A 20,587-nucleotide genomic window follows, 5' to 3' on the forward strand; every position below is an offset into this window, starting at 1 on the left:
CGGGCGGCTGGGACCGGCACCGCCCCTTCCCCCCGCCGGCCGCCAGGCCGCGAGTGGCCGGGGCCCGGCTGCCCCGCGGGGCCGGGGCCGTGGGGGCTGGGGGCGGGGCCGGGCTCCCAGGGGGCCGGGGCGACGCGGCGGGGCTGGTGTGAGGTGGGGGCACCCAGCCCGGCCGCCTCAGCCCCTGCGAGGCCCGGCTGCCCCCCGCCCCCCCGCAGGCCCGGCCGCGGAGCCGATCCCTCTCCGTGCCCTCCCGCCGGAGCGGCCACCGGTGTGGGGGGACACGGCGCGGCCCGCAGCCGCACAGCTGGCCCGGGACTGACCGAGGGAAAACCCCGTTTCTTAACTGTGACTGCCGGTGCCGGCTTATGTACAAGCAGAGATTGCTGTAAAAGAAAAAAAAAATATATATCATTTACAGTTCCTCCTCGCAGTTTTAGGTTTCCCCACCCTCCGTGACTGCTTGAAGTGGAGGACAGAGCCGGTCCCCTGGGACGCAGCAGCACGCGGCTCCCTGCGGCTGGGCTCGCCTCCCAGCACGGGCTCCCACTGCGTTCCCGGACTGGAGATGTGCTTGGGGCCTGCGGGTGAGGTCCTGCCGGTGGCCCTCATCCCTGCGGGATGCTTGGTGATGGGGAAAGAGGGGCCGTGGTAACGTTCTTGAGAAAGTGTAACAAGAAAGTCATTTCGTGGACTTAAAATGATGGAACGCAAGTCAACAGGGAAAGCCTCCAATGATTTGCCTCCTAAAGTTGCATAATTTTTACCAGAAGTGTTTGCTGCTACTAGGAAATATTTCAGGGTGTTGGTAGGTGGGGTGCGTGTGCGCGCGCTTACAAGGCTGTAGGAGAATTAACTCGATTTTCTGTGCGAGCCTGGATTTTCACATGCAACACAATGAGAGCCTGACTGAATGCTGCGTGTTTTTGAATAACACGAACTTCAAGTCTCGGTGCATACAGACCATGAAAAACAGGCTCCTTGGAAGTGGAATTATCAAGTCTGGTTTCCTCCTTGCTTTTGTCTGTAGTCTCCTAAACTCCCTCGCTTCATATAACCACAGATCTCCGCTGGCATGCCACGTGTGATACTCCCAACGGGCAAGAGAAAACACGTATGGTCTTAACCTGGAGTTCCAGGCGTGCTTCTTGGCGGGCTGTAGAGCCCTGGCTGCCGCTCTCAGGGCAGGGATCAGCGCGGGTGGCATCCCTCGCCCCCTGCGCCGCCTGGGAGGACATTTGGCATTTCCAGTCATCCGCGCAGTCGGCGTGGATAGACCAAGGGCCAGCTGCGCCTGGCCGACCCAGGCGATAAACTGGCTCTGCAGAGGAGGGGAGAGCAGGGAATGTTATTTACCTTGAATTTATCAAGGACATCAGTGTCTCCCACAACACCCTTGTGTCCAAGTTAGGGTGTTGCGGTCTGGATGGGGAACAACCAGACAGGTAAAAAGCCATCAGGATGGTCGGTTGGGCTTGGAGGGGGGCTGGTGAGTGGGTCGTCTCCACTGGCAGCCGGTAACGAGGGGAGCATTGCAGGGACCTGGCCTGAGGAGAGGCGAAGGAGAGCTCCATCGCCAGATTTGCAGATGACGCCGAACGGGGGGGGCTAGCTGGTGTGCGTGGGGGCAGGGCTGCCATCCTGAAGGCCTGGACAGGGTGGAGGAATGATTCAGCCAAAATTCAGCAAAAAGTCCTGCACTTGGGTGGCCAGGGAGCCACGAGGGCAGGCTGCTCCCTGGGCAACGGGGCTGAGGAGCGCAGCACCACAGCTCGCAGCAGAGCTGCACCCCGCACGTGGCAAACGGCATCTGGGGCAGCCGAGAGGCCACATCGCCCAGCAGGCCTGTGGGGACAGGGCAAGGCTGAGGCCAGGCAGGGACGTCAACCTGCAGATCAGGATCAGGCCCTGTGAGGGGAAGCGGGGTCAGGCACAGCTCTAGGGTGGCTGCAGGGCCCTGGGGACATCATGGGGGCCTGTGGCTGGGTGGGCAGGGCTGTGGGGAGATGGAGACCATGTCCTGCGGCATCGCTGGGGCAGGGACTGGTGGCTCCAGTCTGGGCTGAAATGGTGCCCTGGGCCATGTGCAGGGTGGGGAGAGCCCTGGGAAGGGAGTGGGTCAGGCCTGTTGGTGCTTTTGGGGCCCTGTCCCTGGGAAGGAGCCACATCTGCACTGGTGTGGGCTGGACCAGCTGCCAGGAGCAGCTCTGAGGCAATAGCCCTGTGGGTCCCAGTGGACAGCGAGGGGGACGTGGATCATCAGCGAGTCCTGGCAGCAACGACAGCCAACAGCAGCCTGGGCTGTATGAACAAGAGCTTCTTTTTTTTTTTTTTCTTATAAATTCAAAAATTCCCTCCTTCTCAGAGGTCAAGGGGGTCATCATCCCCCTCCACTCAGTACTTGTTAGACCACATCTAGATACTGCATTCAGCTTTGGGCTCCCTGATACAAGACATCAATAAACCGGACCAGTTCCGAGGAGGCTGCTGAGGTGGTGGGGCTGGAGTGCTGGCCCTGTGAGGAGAGGCTGGGGCAGCTGGGCTTGCTCAGCCTGGAGCAGAGGTGGCTTCAGGGAGGGGATGGACCCTACAGAAGCCCCCAATGTCCCTGGGGAGATCATTGAGGAGATGGTGCAGGGTGGAAGGACGAGGGATAACTGGCATAAGTTGAAAGAAGAGAGGCTCAGCCTATAACATGTTTCTCCCGTGAGGGCAGTTGGGCAGAGGCACGGGCTGCCCAGAGGGGATGCCCCGTCTCCGTCCTCAGATTTTCAAGTCCCAGCTGGATAAAGCCCTGAGCAGCTTGGCCTGACCTCAGAGCCAACCTACCGTGAGCAGGAGGTTGGAGCAGAGACCTCTTGAGGTCCCTTCCCAGCCTGAGTTACCCTGGGATGAAACCATGAGATTTCTGTCCCTTCTTTCAAACGTCACTGAGATATTAGAAAGGTCAAAGGTCATCTGGGGACATGAGTTACCTAATGGGTGGACAGAGATCTAGACAGAAACAACATCTTAGGTCATAAACTGTGTTTCCTTCTGAAACCAGGCTGAGGGACTGCACCACCGAGCTCAGGTACCACATATGCTGGCTGTAGTAATTAAGGTAGAAAGACAGCAGTGAGTCTCATGCTGCACGTGGCACTCAAGCTCCACTCGGGCATAATTCCAGCTGAAGTGATTTTCACATGGAGCTCATCACCTTGTAAAACTACTCATCAAATACTACCCTTGGCCCCTACATGGTGTATCAGCTCCTCAAGGCAAGTTGTAGGCATATGGCACACTAAGGTCTTAATACGTCCACTGTAAAGACACCACCACTGATGGAAAACTGTTTATGTACTGGAGACTCATCAGCTGGCAGGAAAGCAGAGGGCAGCACATGGACATTGCTCATCCCTCCTCTGCATGAGGCAAGCCCCAGCCACGCAGCTGGCGTGACCGCTGCCTACAGCTGCATGAGGGACCGAGGCTGGGTGCCCCATTTTAAATCTATGGCATCATCTGCCATCAGCACCCTGGCAACAATACTAAGATGCTGGACTTGATTATTTTTTTAAATAAACTGTCTACAGTATTCACAGTAAGTGAAAAATAAACACAATGCAAATACAATTTTTCATTTGAATGCAGAATTTATTTCAAACAGATTTTAAATATGAAAATCCTATAAATTATGAACATTTATAGAATATACTTTTGCCAAAGAAAAATCTTGGAAGAGTGATGGTGTCAAAATCTGGCTCTGCTAAACTGAATGAAGCTGATCGCTACTCAAAGAGTATTTCTCCTTACGTTTTCATGCAACTGGCTGTTTTACAGAATACCATTATTCAATGCCAGTATTACTTTACAGATCCTCAGTAGGCTTCAGTCTTCCACAACTGATTCATGACCAAAAGCAGCTTTTACTTGTTTACATTAAATCAAGCCACCTGGTTTCCTGTACATACATAGCATAGCAAATGAAAAAAAATTCATGCCAACAAGGTGAGAACTTAATCCAACATCTGTTGAACAGGCAGAAAATATTTACAAATAAAAACATTCTAAACCATCCACTTCGAGTCAAGAAAAACTGTATGACCATTTACTTCCCCTGTAAATGATAATTTTATCGTTCTTTACCTTATGTAGGCTGATATTCCCAATTTTTAGATTAACACACTTTGCAGAAATGTACAGCAGCAGAAATTCCTCACCGATACTTCGCTGGTTTTATTGTCTTACTCTACAGAATCCTGTATGTATAGAATACAGCCATTTACAGAAAAACATAACAGCTCCTTAGAATACCACATTTTACAAGATTGCAATTACATGGTAGTCATTTCCTTCCAGCATTGCATATGAGAGCGTATGCTTATATCCTTCCAAAACAGGCATGTTGTAGAGAGCAATTCTGGCTATAAATACATAGTTTATATTAGTCCTTCTATGTACAACAAAAGACAAATTACCCCAGTATACAGTAATAACACTTATATATCGGTGCAGATTTGAACTACAGAGCCACTTCTTTAACGAAGTTTACAGTATAAAAAAATAAGGATACCAGTTACCTATTACAACATTTTCATCTTTTAGTTTCTTGCGGAGTAGTCAGTGATACAAGCATTGCTTGCTTTGTGTAAAATATATTATTTTAAAATAGCAGTATAGTGTCCTTCCAGTTACAAAAATATAATTATGTCCTACAGAAATTTTGTTGAATTAAAAAGTATATAAAAATATGGATCATAATTTTAGACCATGTGTGAAATTAGAAATAAAGTAGAAGTAAGTCTGTAAGTATTTTTAAATACTATCTCCTGGCTCAGTGAGCCACTTCTGATTTTTCATAAAAAGAGATCAAAGCTTAGTTAGGAATTTAATGGGCAAGGACCAGTTTTGGCTACTGAGTATGTAATACTACATTATTAGTGTGGCCAAAGAAGAGCCACTGGAAAATATTTACGGCTTCAGTTTGAAAGATAAAAAATACTGTGGTGACAGCAGGAATGGTTGAAAAATACCAAAAAGGGATGGTAATTTAGCAAAAGGCAAAGAGCATTTCTTACTGGTTTTATTTACTTTCTATGTAAAAACCTGCCAGACTGTAGGGTACAGTCAAGACCCAGCCAAGTGCCCTCTCAGGCCGCTGCGGGTGGTGCTGCCTTGGAGGAGCCCAGCGGCTGCAGGTGCCTCACCCCGAGACCGGTTGAGCACAGAGGCAGCAGAAGAACTTGGGGACATACCAAGCTCAACTGGTTGTCTTCCCACTATTAGGGCAGCTTAGGATTCAACGTATGAGGTTTATATAGGAAATAAATAGGGTAAATCTTTTCACCTTTTGCATGGTTTTAAGGTGTCAGGTTATTAAAGCACATTAACCTGTTCCTAAGTCCAAGGCAGAAATCTTGCTGTTCGCTCATCTGTGACCAAAGCTGTGCTGGTTATGAACCTCCCATGTCTGAAAAGCAGATTTCCATCCTCAGCCATGTTCCTCAGCATCCTGGGGAATTCTGGTGAGTTTTCCAGTGCTGTGCCCTTGGCTGAGCTGTTTCCCATGCGCTAGCAGCACTTCCCTAACTCACATTGCTCACCGCTCTTACAATGCTCAGGAGAAAAATCCCAGTGTGGAATCCACCTCAACTGCACGGCTGAACAAATGCTACTGGAAACATTGCTGCTACGCTTCCCAGGAATGCAGAAAAAGAACTTTCATATAGAATACGCTATAAAAACTGAACAGGTTTCATTTTTTGGGGGCGGTGGTGGGGGGTGGTGTTTGTTGCATGGGATAGATTGGCTTTATCATGCTTCATCTTGTAAACAAGGAAAACTGGAGAAACAGCAAGTTATTAGCAAAGCAACCCCTTGTTTTTCTGTTCAGTCCTGTATGAAAAAGTAGCTCAAGCTAGAATTTATCCATTCCAGCACTGTGTAGCTGGCAGGAGCCTAAGCCACTGCTTGCTGACTCAGAGGAAAGCCATCTCTGGAGTTACACACTGCCCAAAGCTCCACAGTTGTTTACCTTCTGTTATTCTGGGAAAGGATTTTTTAACACTCTTCCTTCCCTGCTAGGAGAAACAATGCTGAAGCCACACATTTACTATGAAAGTCAAACGCTCAGCTAATGTAACATACTAACTTCTTTAAAACTAATGAAGTTGTACCAATTTATAGCAGCACAAGAACTGGCTCAAAGTATTTGACATGTTTTTGCCTGCCCAGAAACTACCAAGCTATCGTGCCGTCTTAGCACCACAGGCCCTTCATAGCTCCGATTCTTTATCTATCTCATCTAGGTAGTATTCATCATCGGTGGTGGTATCACTGTCTGAGTCTGAATAAGCTGCTGGGTATTCCCGATGGGTATCAGTCAGCTCTTGGGGGGATGAAGCAGCCGATGACATTTTGCTCCCAGCAGAACTTGAGCTCAAAAGCTCAGACCTATTTATAGAAGGGGTCTCTCCATCTCTGAGAGCACCGGGGTTGTTAAGAAGACATGGTCTCCATAATCGCCCTTCTGTGAGTGACCTTTTGATATTTTCCAGGAAAGCCAACTGCTGTTCTTTGCCAAATATACCAAACTCAATGGAAGGATACATCAAATTTCTTGTGCTGTAACACCTTTCATCATCCGATGCCCAGTTTTCATTTTCATCGCAAGGCAACAGCTCTGAGTAAGACTTAAACCTCTTCCCATGTGTACCAACTTCTGGCAGAATATTGCTTCCCGAGGCAAAGGTCTCAGGGGAATCTTGAGCACAAATACTCTCAGAAAGGTGACGCTCACGCTGACTTTTGGCATGACTCTTGCGCAACTGATAGCTATGCAAGTTAGCATTTTTTAAGCTAGCAGACTGAGAGGTATTTTGACACTGACCACGCACTGTCTGGGGAGTCAAGTTTTGCTCTGGACATATGCCTGCCTGCAAGCAGCTATTTACGTATGTGTTCGAGTTTTTGTCAGTTAGAAGTGTCAGGGGAGGACTGCAGGCACGACTGCTAGCTCTTCTTTTCTCATCATCCACTGGGTCCGATGTAGTAGCACTGGGAGAGATGGGCTGGTTTTTGCTTTCTAACCTGAGATCGAGGCTATGGGAATTCTTATTTCTTGTGGTTACTGTTTTATCTGGAAATAGGGTTGTAAGACTTGGTGGATTTTCCACTTTCCCTGTAGATTTTTGGGGACTGATGGCTTCTTTCTGGATGTATGAGCTTGTAAAAGACCTCCAATTGGTGTTATTAACAAGCAAGGAAGGATCATTCTGATTTTCAGTCTTCTTATTCTCAGCTGTTCTTGGTCTGGGCATATTCTTATCAGGGTCCAGACTGTGATTCTGACTTTCATTGTCCAACTGCAGGAATGGCTCACGGCAATCTGTTGAAATCTGTGAGTCAGGGGACACGTCGACCTCTAAAGAAGTGGCACTTCCATCATTCTGTGAAAAAATGTTACTTATATGTGGTTTGGGGGGTAAATTTTTACTTGAAAATTTTCGACTTGTTTTGTAAACAGCTGCCAGTTTATTTTTAATTGAAGGTCTGTTTTTCCTTTTTTCTATATCTTTGACTTTGTCTCTCGTGCAGTCAGAGAGAAGCTTGTTCTCGTCTTCTGCACTCCGTGTTATTTTCTGATCTTGTGTAACCCTGAGGACTTTATCTTTACAGTTAATGTTCAGGCGGCCTTCACTGTCCCTCTCCAATTCCTGCAAACCACTATAATCTTTACCGATTTGAGTACTCTGTGATTTTTGCTCTTTTTTAATTTTTGAATTCTTTAATTCATCTGCATCTGTGCTAACCCCTTCGTCTAGCTGAAGTAATGGGTCAGCACTGGAAGCTGTGCTTACCTCAGGTACTTTGTTCCGAGACTCTGAAAGAACTTTGCTACAAGACTTTAAATCATTTGCATTTTTTCTTGAACTGTCAGCCCTTAATTGCAGTCCACTACTTTTATTATTACACAGAGGTGTGCTCTGGTGTAGGAAATTTACTTTCTGTTTGACTTCGGTACTACCCCTGTACTTGTCTTCCACAGGAGGAAGCAGCACATCAGCACGCTCTGTGTTACCACTCTTTCCAAGGAAACTCTTCCCTCCTGGGTGGAGGAGTAAATTGTTCAGATTTTTATTGGTGTTCACCTTAGGGGGCTGACAGCAGTTTTCAGAGTTTCCCTTCTGTATAGTATTTTTATTTGTTGAAGTAGAATACAAAGGCTTTTCTAAACATCTGCCTGGCTTGGGAGGGGTTGATAAAGTGGACATTAGCGGTGAAGCTGTTTGTAAAATTTCCTTCTTTTCTTTTAGACTTATTTCTGTATTTTGGCTACTTGAGGGATCAGAAATAGTCTTACCTGACTTAGCCACTACTGCAGTGGATTGTGGACCACCTAAAGAAATTTCTTTTGTCACCATGTCAGAAAGCACATTTTCTGCTAATGGAAGATCTGTTGAACTATCTTTCCTGCTGTGTATCATACTCATTGACTTTGAAGTACTTATCTTCTCAGAGCTAGGAGATAAGTGGGAATTCTCTCCTTCACTATCAACAGCAGTTCCTAAGTTTTGAGGTGTGACCACAGCTGAAGATACTGGGTCGGAAGAATACGAAGGCACCTCTTTTTCCGAAGTGCTGGGGAAAAAAACATTTGCTAAACTCACATAGCCTTCATTTTTCTTGTTTCGTATTCTTGGTGACTGAACATTTTCTTTGGGACAAGGTAAATCTGCATCCTCTGGATTATCTCTAAAGAGGTTACAAAATGTTCTTGAATGCCTCCGTGGTAACGTGTAATAAATTGAAACTAGTTCATGATACTTGACATGATCTTCATCAACACAAACTGTAAATGTGCTTGTAGTTTTATATTTCTGCAAAAAGTTTCCTCTCTCGTTACAATCTGAAAACACAGAGGACTCTCTTCTGCTTAGATGTTTACATCTGTCTGTCAGTTCAACTGATGTACTACTACTTACTGAATCATTAGGACTTTTGGTTAAAGGGCTGGGGCAATCTTTTTCTTTGTTACTTGTAGCAGCACTTAATGATGCTGATGTTAAAAAGGAATGGTTTGAGTCTAAACAAGACACATCTCTTTGATTAGAACAAAAGGCATCAGCTCTATGTGGAGTTTCAGACCTTAAGCGATCATATATTGTTCTACTTTCTCTAGGTAAGGAGATGGGCTTATCTGACATAATACTACCAGCAATGCTAGCTGATTTTCTAGGCAAAGTGTAATAAATAACAAGCGGGTCAGGAGATTTGAGGCTGTTTCGGCTAGGGGAGCCAGTAACACTGCAGCTACTGGTGTGTCTCAGTAAGCTGTCTTGCTTGTGAAGTCTTTCAGTACAAGGTGAATTACTCCTTTTTTTTCTGCTTTCTTTTTCAAGGCAAAAATAACTTAAACTCTGTTCAGAGGGCTTGGGGTCTCCATCAAAGCTACGCATGTAAGTATTTCCAGAATTTGCGTTTTGTGGAGAACTAGTAGTGCATTGTCCATTACAGTCCTTAGTAACTAAAGTGCTTGTCTTTTGCAGTGTTTTCTGTGAAATCTCTTTGGTAACACTTATTCTGCTCACTTGAGTTGGTTTTCCATCTTTTGCTTGAGATTCAGGAACTGTGCAATTTACTGAAGAGCTAGTTCGTGTTCCTAAGCATTTAGAGTTGTCTTTATGACAAAGTGCTTGTGGAGAGCTTTGTGAGGAGCTAGATGAGCATTCAGGAGGACAAGAGAACATGCCTTGACAGTTTGCTAATTTTTCAGCGGATGGAGCAGAAGCAACATTCAGCAGTGACGACTGTCTCTTTGGAGCAGCTTGGTTCATGGCTTCTGCACTCCAATTATCCTGTGTGATGCTCTCTCTTTTTGCTGCATAATGCAGATTATGTTCCTGTTCTTTCTGACTTGGAAGAAGAAGTTCCTTTCTGCTGTCATCAGCTGGCAAATTACAGGGAGGCTGATTGAACACACTGTTGGGTGGGCAATAATTTTCCTTCATTTGTATATTTCTTTTATCACCATTTGATGTATATATTTTTGCAGTATCTTCTCTGGCAGTGACTTCGGTTTGTCTCTTTGATCTCACTGTATTAAAGAGAGATGCACTGCGTTGCAACGTGGCAGAAGCAGGGCTCTTACAGGGAAAACTCTGGGTGTTGATGCAGCTTGTATCTCCTTGTTGAGAAACTGACTGTAATGGCATGTCTTTGTCTGGCAGTTTCAGACCTTCAACTTTTTCTAGTTGTGTGAAGTCTGCCTTAGTACCTCTTTGGGCAACAACAGCTGAATTCCTGTTCAGTCCTATAGGTTTTGTTTGGTCCTTCAAATTAAGGAAGACTGGCTCATCAGTTCTACTATTAGATGAAGAAACTGAAGAGTTACAACTTAGCCAGGGCTGACAGCCCTCTGTGAATTCTGAAAAAGTTCTATTTGCACTTCTTGTTGTCCTTTTGATATTTGTAGTTTCTGGAGAATACATGTGAAAATCGTTCTGGAGGCGCTGTGAACCAAACTTGGCATTCTTTGTGTGTGCCCACTGCTGGTCATTTAAATTAGCCATAATCATTTCAAAACTGGCATCAGGGGAAATAAATGTTTCCTCATTGTAGTACTGAGGAATATCAGTCCAAGAAGGATAGCTGTCTTTTTTTCCATATGAAGAATTTTGCTTTGCATACAACTTGCCGTGAGAAGAAGTATCTCTATAGTAGGATCTAGAGAGATTATTTTCTGATTTGTATAATGGATAGTTTTCCCAGTTATCAAAGGGCAATGGAGAAGTAGCCTTGTCAGGGCAACTAACTCTACTAAAGCAATTACTGCTTGAAATCGATCTTCTGTAATGGTGTTTTGAGTGGTAACATGCATATTTCTTGGTTTCTTGCAAACAGCTAGGATATCTACCATGGTCTGTAGCATGAAACTCCATCAGTGATTGGGTTCTAAACATTTTTTCTTGAGCTGATGTTTGTCCAGGAGAGTCTGGTGTGTTGTTCCATACAATAGAAGACAGAGGAATTCTCTTTGGGTTCTGTCGACCAAACCTTGGTAGAAAACCATTGTTGCTCTCCCTTGCCAATGGATGTTGTAAACTAGATGATGATAGTTGGTCAGAAGATACTGATGATGGACATCTCCGAAGGGAACACACAGAGTAACTTCTGCCAGCTGTATCCCTGTTCATACAGCTCTTGTGCCTAAATCCACTGTTCTGTGTTATGGAAGGAGGATATAAGCTACCTTCTGAAGACCGTCCAAAAGAAACAGAAGACAGCCTGCTGCTCAGCCGATGAGGATTTCCATCAGCTGGATCACCATATTTGTAATCTTCTTGAAAGGCTGCCTGGTGCCAGTTTATATATGCACTGTGTAATTTCCTTGGTCTGATGAAAATTTTGTGTTCATCTTTGGCTCTTATTGTTCTCAGTCCATCTGGGAAAAATGTGCTAGGCATGTCACTCCAGTCATTTCTGTGTTGCCCCCTACTAGCAGTCTGTCTCTTTGAAGTAGGGAATGCATTAATGTATTGGACACTTGATGCACTGCTAGTAGACACTGTCCTGTCCAACGGGTCTTGGGCTTGTTCCTGGGCCAGCTGGTCATCCAGATCATTTAGAACTGCACAGGGAAAAAGATAATTGAGTTTGTTTTCTTTAATAATTTATGACTATTTATGTTAAAATCTTTTGTGTATTACATTAATAATCAGAACTGGTTTTGAAAGGAGTCAGCTTCTCAGCATTCAAAACCCTTCCCGAACCGCACGTTCTTCATCCATAGGACCTTTCAGCAGTTACCCATTAATGACTGCAAGGAAAAAAATGCACTGCTTTATGACTGATCTTAAAACTGCTCTTTATGCAAATGTTAGTCTTTATGCTATTTAAAAGAAAAACAAAACAATTTGAAGTCTAAATCCTTACTCACGCCCTCTATACATATATGTCTGTGTCTATGTGTGTGTAAACTTTCCAAATCTAGTTTGTAAGCAAAAAATTCCTGAAAAGAATTCACTAGGAAAACATGGACCTTTCTGTGTGTATACAAAGCACAGTTATGATGTGACTGTAAAGAACACAGAATCCTGCAAACCATCAAACAAGCATATTCAGTGGTCTGGCATGTCCACTGTTTGTTTCATTCAGAAAAGAAGTTCTCCACTAAATTGTAGCTTTTAACTTTAAAATGAGCACTGAAAATGGCATTTTCTGGATAAAAAAGGGTAATTAAATAGTTAGGAACCTATGATTCATCATGGCAACATAGACAGTCTCAGTCTCATGAACTGGAATTAAACACTGTAACAGCTCAGTTAACCAACATATTCAGTCATAAGACTAAGCCACAGCTATGTATTTAAAATATTTTTATTGGCAAAAACAATTATGCCTTTGCTAATTGTATTATTTTTGTATTTTGAAATATTATGTGTATTAGTACACATAAGATAGAAACACAAATGGGTATGGCTGTTTTGTTACAGCATTTCCTAACCATTTAAATAAAAAAAGACTGATCGGTCATTACAGATCTGTGCAAATAGTACAGACTGATTAAGAAAGCATTGCTAGGTACGTATAGGTGGGGTAAAAGGCAGTAACAAAAGTACTGCAATTTTCCATTTTTCTAAGTTTCTTTTCAGCACAGAGGAGATAAGGCTCCTGAGAGAGTCAACTTAGAACAAGGAAAACGATGTGTTGATTCTGAGTCTTCCATTTGGAGGACATCAGCCAAGCTGTGTATAGTCTTTCTCTGTTAGTGGGCAAGTGTGCAGTTACGACTGACACCCAAAAGCAGTGCCAGGCCTGTGAGTTGCAGAAGAACTACCGTCCACCATGCAGGGGTCTCCTCTTCCAGCACTGCTGACTGACCCACTGCCTCCTGATCATGCTTTCAACCTGTGATCACTTGTAATTTTGGGTGGTAGAAAAGTAATATTCATGGACATATTTTTTTTTTGCATATATCTGAGAAAATCTATGGAAGAACACCTCTGTAGTCCCATAGGCTGGGTCTGACCTTGCCTCACTTCCCAGCAGTGACAGGAAAAAAAAGGAAGCAGCAGCTTGTGACTGGTGCTATAAGGGCTGCCAGAAAGCTAACTGAATGCCATAATGGCTCTTGCTTCTGTGGTTTGAGGCTTTACAATTCATAAAACCAGGCCCAGTAATTCATCATTATCAAAATTATGCATGCAGGAAACTGGGAGAAATTCTTTCACATAACTGTATGACTGCACCTAAAGGATGCAATATGGGCTCCTGTCAGAATCAGCAGAGAGCAATGTATGCTTTTAAGGTGCGATTCTTCTGAACTGTATCAGTATGAGATGAAATGCACTCTAAGAGTAATCAATGACACATCTTGAAGTCAATGTCAAGCAGACATTTTGCTGTCAGACAAAGCCTGCAAAAAGTAGCCACTGTGCTAGAAAGTAATGACCCATATTTTTACAGCCTCTCTTTTGCAGAAAATTCTCTGAAATCAGTCACACAGTCACTTCTGGCAACATAATATCAGAATAAAGTAAGGACACACACTTACCACTGAAAAACTCTTTCTCCAGCTGTTCATTCCATTCCTGTGTACTTTTCTCCATCATTTCATTTTCGTTTGCACCAAAAGAATGATCACTTGTTTCAGTTGACATTGGGGAATTACACATTTCAGCCTGTAAAAAATGTGAAGGCAACATGATATTAGCTCTACATGTTGGTTCAAATCATGTTTCATATGTTACACCACAAATAGTGTCACAAGTCACAGAGGTCAGTAAACCCTTTGTGGGTCCGTTAAATGCTGCATTATTAAAATATACAACTGAGGACTGTAAGGTTGCATGCATTTTAGAGACTTTTACATATGTAGTAAGGAGATTTCCTCATCTTGTCCTCATACCATAGCCTATTTTGGATACATGAGTTATAATGACCTTATAATATAGGGCATCATTTACTTATTTCCTCCATATGCATCCTTACTGCATTGTAGCTCTTAATTTAGTTTTTCCTAATACTTCTTCCTTGACCAGCACATTTTAAAATTCCCACACTGACCTCCCAACAGAGATTCACTGAATCAGTTTTCATATTGCAATACAGCACTTTAGGGGGCTGTGATAGATTACCTTAGCAGTGGGGAAAATGTCATCCTGTTCCCGATCTGTTAAGCTTTAGTTTTAGTTAAGCTGCAGAGGTCCTACCACATCCATATTTCTCTCAGTTCACAGTTTCAGCTGGTAGAACTGCAGACAACTGCTGAACTACTGATGCATTTTAGCTGAGACTCTTCCTCCCTTTTTAAAATAAAAACTTACTACTTTCTAGTTCTCAATATTTGTAATATTTCACTTGTCTAGCTACAATAGTCTACTTATAGGCGGGATTCTCTGATAAGATCTTGGTTCAGTCATGTATTAATATAGATTATCCCTTTGTTTTTGAAATATGAGAGAAGAGAGGTGGCCAATTTACCTCCTCTATACCTTTGATTATATACTGTGTACCTTCTTAGTCCCCTCTGTGGTTATACCACACAATTGAAGAGGAGGAAAGATGTGTTAGTAATACAGGGCAATAAACTAATTCAAATAGCAAATATCATCCTTGGAGAAAATATGTTTATTTCAACAGCATGCACCTGAATTACATCAGAAATAAATCTTGTTTCACCCTTAAACTGAGCTTATGCTTCTAAGGTGGCACATTCAGCCAAAAAATAATTTCCTACTGTCAACATTTACATAGTAATTCTGTACATGGAAATGTTGCAGGAGAGGCTCTAGCTTTCTGCCTGCCCAAGTCAGTTACTCTTTTCCACCCTTGTACAAATGAAAAGAAAAAGTAAATACACGAGATTATTCATTCAGTGTGAGTTTTGCAGGTTGATTACAGTTGCCAAAATACATGAGGGTTTTGGCCTAGAAAATTATCCATGCAATTATTCCGTCATTGAAAGAGAATTGAAACCTGATCAGAGCTTACTTAGGAAAGCTTTGGACTTCTATAGTTTACAGGGCAAGTTCATTCCACTGTGTTCAATAGGTTCACAACACAGATATTTTACTCAGCGTTTAAAACAGGAACTGCAAGAATACTATTTAAACAGGTATTATATCAACAGCCTAAACAAAGGGGACTAGCTTTTGAAAAATCTGTGGTTTAAACATTGCTGACAAGAGAGTTGATAAGCTACTCACCGCTGCCATTTCTTCCCCTTCTGAAGATGGACTAGCAGAACTGTCATATCTGTAGGCAGAAGGATTTAAATGTCGGCTTTGAAAAGGAACGTGATGTAATTCTACCAGGTAGTAAATATGCAGCAGTTTCTCTTCCACAACTATTGAGAAGCATCTGAAAAAAGACTGCTCTATGAAGAATCCACGCTTTCCCACAAAAAAGTCCTGCTAACGAAAAAATGCTGGGGAAGCATACCATTCAGTTTGGCCTTGTCAGCTTGCAAATGTAGCTGCACAGCCAAGAATGAGCTCAGCCTACTGATATCTCACTGTCTGCAATAGCCATAAAGTAATTGTTTCAATCCAGCCTTACTTCATTGGTAGGTACTACTAATAGCCGAAGTTAAATCTGTAAGTGGTTTGCATCTGCAATTCTATTGTATTCTTCTGCCATTTCACACTGCACAGAGAGAGTTGTGCTCTGCCCCTGCAAAGGAGGACAGACAGACTGCAGATTGTTTTCCGTGTGAACTTTGGAACTTGCTGCTACTCCCCTGAAATGGCTTTTACTTAGCGATTTTTAACACATGGTAGAAAGCTCATCTGGTTTCCTAAGCTATATAGAACTGCAAGGGCTTAGTAGAGAACTGGCTAGAGCGTCTGTGAGTAATGCAGTGGTTAGAACAAGCTAAGAAGCCCTGAACATAAAAGGTATTCTGTTCTATGGGGTGACTTGCAGACATACAAACTAAAATAAAAAACCAAGAACAGGACTTGTCTTCACTGAGTCTATTTGAGTCTGCAGATGCTTATTTTACAGCTAAGCAAACCCAGTCCCTTAAAAAGCCCTGAAGGAAATGTTGCTCTGCTCGTGCTTATTGCTAGCTCTTCCTTGTCTCAGAAACTGTTTTTTCCCAGGAAGTTAATTCTTGAGAGAAAGTGAAGTGGGGTAAGACGGTTCTGCTCAGTCCTGTTTGTCTCAAAGTCTTTTTGAATGACCTTGTTCTTAGGCTCTTAAAACCTTCTTGTGCTCCGGTAAACTACTTTATTGTGCTTCAACAGCAAGTATAAACCGGCTTGTTGGCAGGTTCTTTGTGGCCCAGCCTTTCCTCCTGAAGTGCTTTGTCATTTGTTTGCAATGTGCTTGCAGGCAGGGAAGAACAGTTGAAAGGTGCAATTTGTTTTTGCTTCTGTAATTGTGAACTGTAAAACCAGGATTCCTCTCTGACATGGGGTCCAACTGAAACCAAAGGAAACAAGCCTGTTGACCTCAGTGGGCTTAGGATCTGGCCAGACAATCTGAATCTGAAATTCCTAATTTTTCCTCATAGAACCCAGTATGAACAGCCATTAGTTCAGTGGGCTGCTGCATCCGGGAAAGGAATTTACAAAACCAGGACTCAGAGATGCATGTAGCTCTTCCTTTAAACTAAAATAATGTTGAATATGTTTTAACACTTCTACAGCGAATTAAGAATGAAACTTAGGTTTCAGAGTTTTTACAGTGATTTCCTGCAAACCAAGTTCAATGAAAGCTCGTGGCTTAGCAAGTTACCTTAATTTTAATTATATGCATAACAAAAAGGTAAAAGCTTTGTTAGAAGCTTTCTTCTTCAGCTTTACTGTGCAAAGCCGCTCTACAGTTCTTCCCACTTGGTGCTGTGCTTGGTGTTGCGTTAATTGCTCTTTGCAACGAAGCTACATGAAGCAGATATGTTAGTCAGAAATGTCTTCTGATAGTCTAGGCAAAAATTAACTTTTCATTTGAACCTCTGGCACTATTCTAAATTTCTCCATGTCTTTGTTGTCACTGTTCTTTCAGAAATAACTGGTCATTGCATCCTGCTTTATTTTCCTCCCTGCCAACTTACACAGACAAGGGTATTTTAATCTTTTCCCTATGCCAATCCCTCCACTTCTCAAACTGTTTCATTATTTCTTCTTAACTCTTTTAAGTTTTGCAGCATTTCAAAATTAAAGTTTTGCTTACTTCCAGAGAAGTGTTGCTTAATTTTAGGAAAAAAGTAATTCAGTTTCTTTTTTGGTTAAGAACATTGAACAATGTTTACATTATTTTGCACACACATGCACACGCACATACACGCTTGTAAACATTATCTATTACTCATAAACAGAAAAGAATTCATAAGTATTTCCCATCGGAAAAATACTACTTGCTATGGAAAATAAGAAATTATATTTTATACTTTTTCATTTATATACATATGTATCTTTTTATGACAACCAAATGTAAGATTAAAAGATGACTCCACTTACTTCTATCAATACTGGTAACAATAATATAAATCCACAAACCAAAATCTGCTGCAAACTAGTATTTTCACCGAGGCACCTGTCTTCTGTAGGCCATCTCCCAATTGTCTAATGTCAGAGTGTAATCCATTTTCTTCTATACTACTCTTATCAGTACTACATAAAAAGCCAGCTAAGCAACAAACATATAACTCAAATATGCTGAAAACACAATTAAACAGCATTTCTTTTCCAGCATGAAACACACTTACATATTAGAAAAGAATAAGTATGAATTCAAGAACACCAAACACCTTTGAACCAAGTCATCAAATATTAACTACCTTCAGACTACAGTTACAAAGTTACCTTTTACTAGCATCTTCTGTATCTCCACATAAGCATTCTCTTTTTTGCAGCATCCATAATTTATTCTTACAGCAAAACACCACCGCAGCTGATGAAACTGTCTCTCCAGTACAGAAAGGACCCTCTAAACAGCCATTAATATTTAGCTATTTCAAAGCTTCTGCCGGTCAAGCTTACTTACAGGATTTACGGTGCTGCCTCCTATTGTATTTCACTAGCTCTCCAAAATAACTCTACCTGTGAGAGGCAGATTATTTTAGTGCTTTGTCTATGCATAAAGCAAACCACATGCCACGGCAACACCTAGAAGAGGGTGGGGGAAGTTTTCGACAGAGAGGCGTGACTAGAAAATGTAGCAATCAGCTCAGTTACACGTCAGGATTGACTTGTTTATTTTTCAAGCTGTGCTCGGTAAGAAATCAAAGGCATCTGAGCCTGAGACAAGATAGATTTTTTTGTAGAAAAGCCAGATAAACACATACTAGAAAAGCTGACGCAATGAGTAGGCACGGTTTATTTTTTTGCCTTCTTAAATTAAGAAATCGTTTCAATGCTTAGATTCTACAGCAAAGCCTTGACCTTCACTTGTGCATGGGCTACCTTAAAGTGCACCAGGATAAAGCGCTCTTGAAACCTGATTCTCAGTCACACAAGCCCCCCTTTATTCTGCGCGGAGGCCTGTGGTCTGGTGTTGGTGTGTCCCAACGTGAAGGGCTTTACCATAGAATCATAGAATCGTTCAGGCTGGAAAAGATCTTGAAGATCGTCGAGTCCAACAGCTAACCTAGTCCACCACTAAACCCTGTCACAGGAAAGAGGAGGGAGCAGATGACGTGTACAGAGCAGTGTTAAAACTTCGCAAATTTTTTTTGTATGCTGCGATGCTACGTAGGAGAACTGTTACCAGTAAACATCCGCAAAGCTAACCTCATGGCCTCTATTCAAACCTCTCCTTAAATCTCCTGCTGCTTTGACAGAAACACAATGGCAAGCTTCTGTGTTACAAAATCTATGGTATCAGACTAACCATCATTTCTTTAGAGGCTTGCTGTCATTGTTTATTATAGCTGTTCCTTGTCTCAGCGTCATGCCACCTAGGAGCCCCAGGCATGGCCCAGAATACCAGCCGGAGACTCTCTAAACAGAGTGAAAATCAGCTGTTTGTGCCAAAGATCTTGCAGCTTCCTACTCTGATTTCACAGCACTTAGATTGCACAATGCACCTTTACCTACGATTGTCAGTCCCAAGCATTACCCCAAGATGCACATAAAAATACTACTACTTCACTCAGGTGTTGCCAACATACAGGACCATACCAGGACCAAAGTTAGAAGAGTCAGCCTAACTAGCTAAGTGTAGCCCCTGCCGCCCAGTTCCCTCTGAACAGCAGCTTTAACCCTGCGGATGGCAAGAGAGAAGGATGCTCTTCAAACAGCAGCTCCAGTGCTGCATATAAGACCATCTTTAGTTCAGATCCAGTTGAAACCAAAGCCCTGTTGAAGTACAGAAGACAAAAGCATCGCAGAACCACCCTCTTTGCCCAACTACAGCTAAAGCTGCAGGCCTGACTCTAAGCTGCCTCAGGGCTAGAAATGGTGGGAACTGATGCAGCAGAGCTGCCTGGGGCTGGTACTCTCTGCCATGGCCTGCGAAGACTATGCTTTCCTGTTATATCACAGCCATAGGGCACTAGATCCCCATGCACCTTACACTTTGTCCTCTTGAGAGGGAATTAAATAGGATGCAGCCGCTGCGAAATCTAGGGGCTCTCATATACTTAAAACCTTTATGCAAAACCTGAGCAAAATATATTTAGCCAAAAGACTTTACCTATTACTTGCCACTTATCTTCTGACACAGAACAGATAATCTTTCATTACATGACCAAGTAAAAACTCAGCGAGGTGAAAGGCAAGAGACTGGAAAAATAATTTAAACAAATTTTTCTAAGCAAAGCACAACAATTCATAGACTTTTTAAAAGCTGGACATAATGTATGTTCTGGTTATAGCTCACCGTGGTTGCTGCTGAGTCTGGTTTTTCCTTGATTTTCTAAAGGAGAAAAGCCAAGCAAAAGGTGATCTGAAGCCCAGAAAGGAAGCTGAAGTGTTCTTTTGTGCTTGAGGATTTGTACGGGATGACATTTTTAATTCTTTATGATCTAAAAATAGTGTAAAAATTGTATTTGTTTCAATTTCTTACTAAATACAGCATTAAAATATATAGTAAAAGTTACATCTTCATAAACAATTGTCTTTTGCTTACCTTTTACACCAGGAAAATCCAGGTTTTTTGACATTTTTGGATAGACTGTGTGACATAGTGGTTTATAATGACTAACTAGAACACTAAGAGAAAGATAAACAGGTTTAAAGTTTCCAAAAGTATTATTGGTTTTGGGTGATGTGAGATAAATGATGCTTATTTTCAGAAAGTAAGCCGCATTCAACCATTTGAAAACCTGAACCATTTTAAAATACAGTCAAATTAGATGTTTGAAAATTCAGGCACCCACAATCATTAGTCACTTCTTTTCACCTTTGTAAGAAATATAAATATGACAACCCTGACTATACGATGGTGTAATAGACTGTAATGTAACTACATAACAGTAGTTCAGACTAAGATATCTTCTATATCATACAGCTCTATGATGGGATTTCCATGGCCACTGGAGTACATTTTTTCTGCTACAAACTGCATATCAGAATTGTGTTGTAAATGCACTATATCATGAATGATTTCTTCATTATGGATAAGATTTGATTTCTTCAGATGGAACATAAACCCAGCC

General features: G+C 42.6%; 1 protein-coding gene across 1 annotated transcript in view; it reads right to left on the reverse strand.

Moving 5' to 3' along the window:
- Positions 1-3,615: 3,615 nt before the first annotated feature.
- Positions 3,616-20,587, reverse strand: part of EXPH5 (exophilin 5) — a 44,261-nt gene continuing 27,289 nt past the window's right edge. The window contains exons 4-7 of the mRNA XM_080377176.1: positions 19,810-19,954; positions 15,192-15,240; positions 13,538-13,664; positions 3,616-11,611 (exon numbers count right to left, since the gene is read on the reverse strand). Coding sequence (XP_080233302.1) covers positions 6,258-11,611; positions 13,538-13,664; positions 15,192-15,240; positions 19,810-19,954 — 5,675 coding nt within the window. The 3' untranslated portion in view covers positions 3,616-6,257. The remainder of the gene's footprint in view (positions 11,612-13,537; positions 13,665-15,191; positions 15,241-19,809; positions 19,955-20,587) is intronic.

The sequence above is a fragment of the Falco punctatus genome (genome assembly GCF_963210335.1).
Source record: "Falco punctatus genome assembly, chromosome: 2".
In the NCBI taxonomy this organism is placed as follows: Eukaryota; Metazoa; Chordata; class Aves; order Falconiformes; family Falconidae; genus Falco; species Falco punctatus.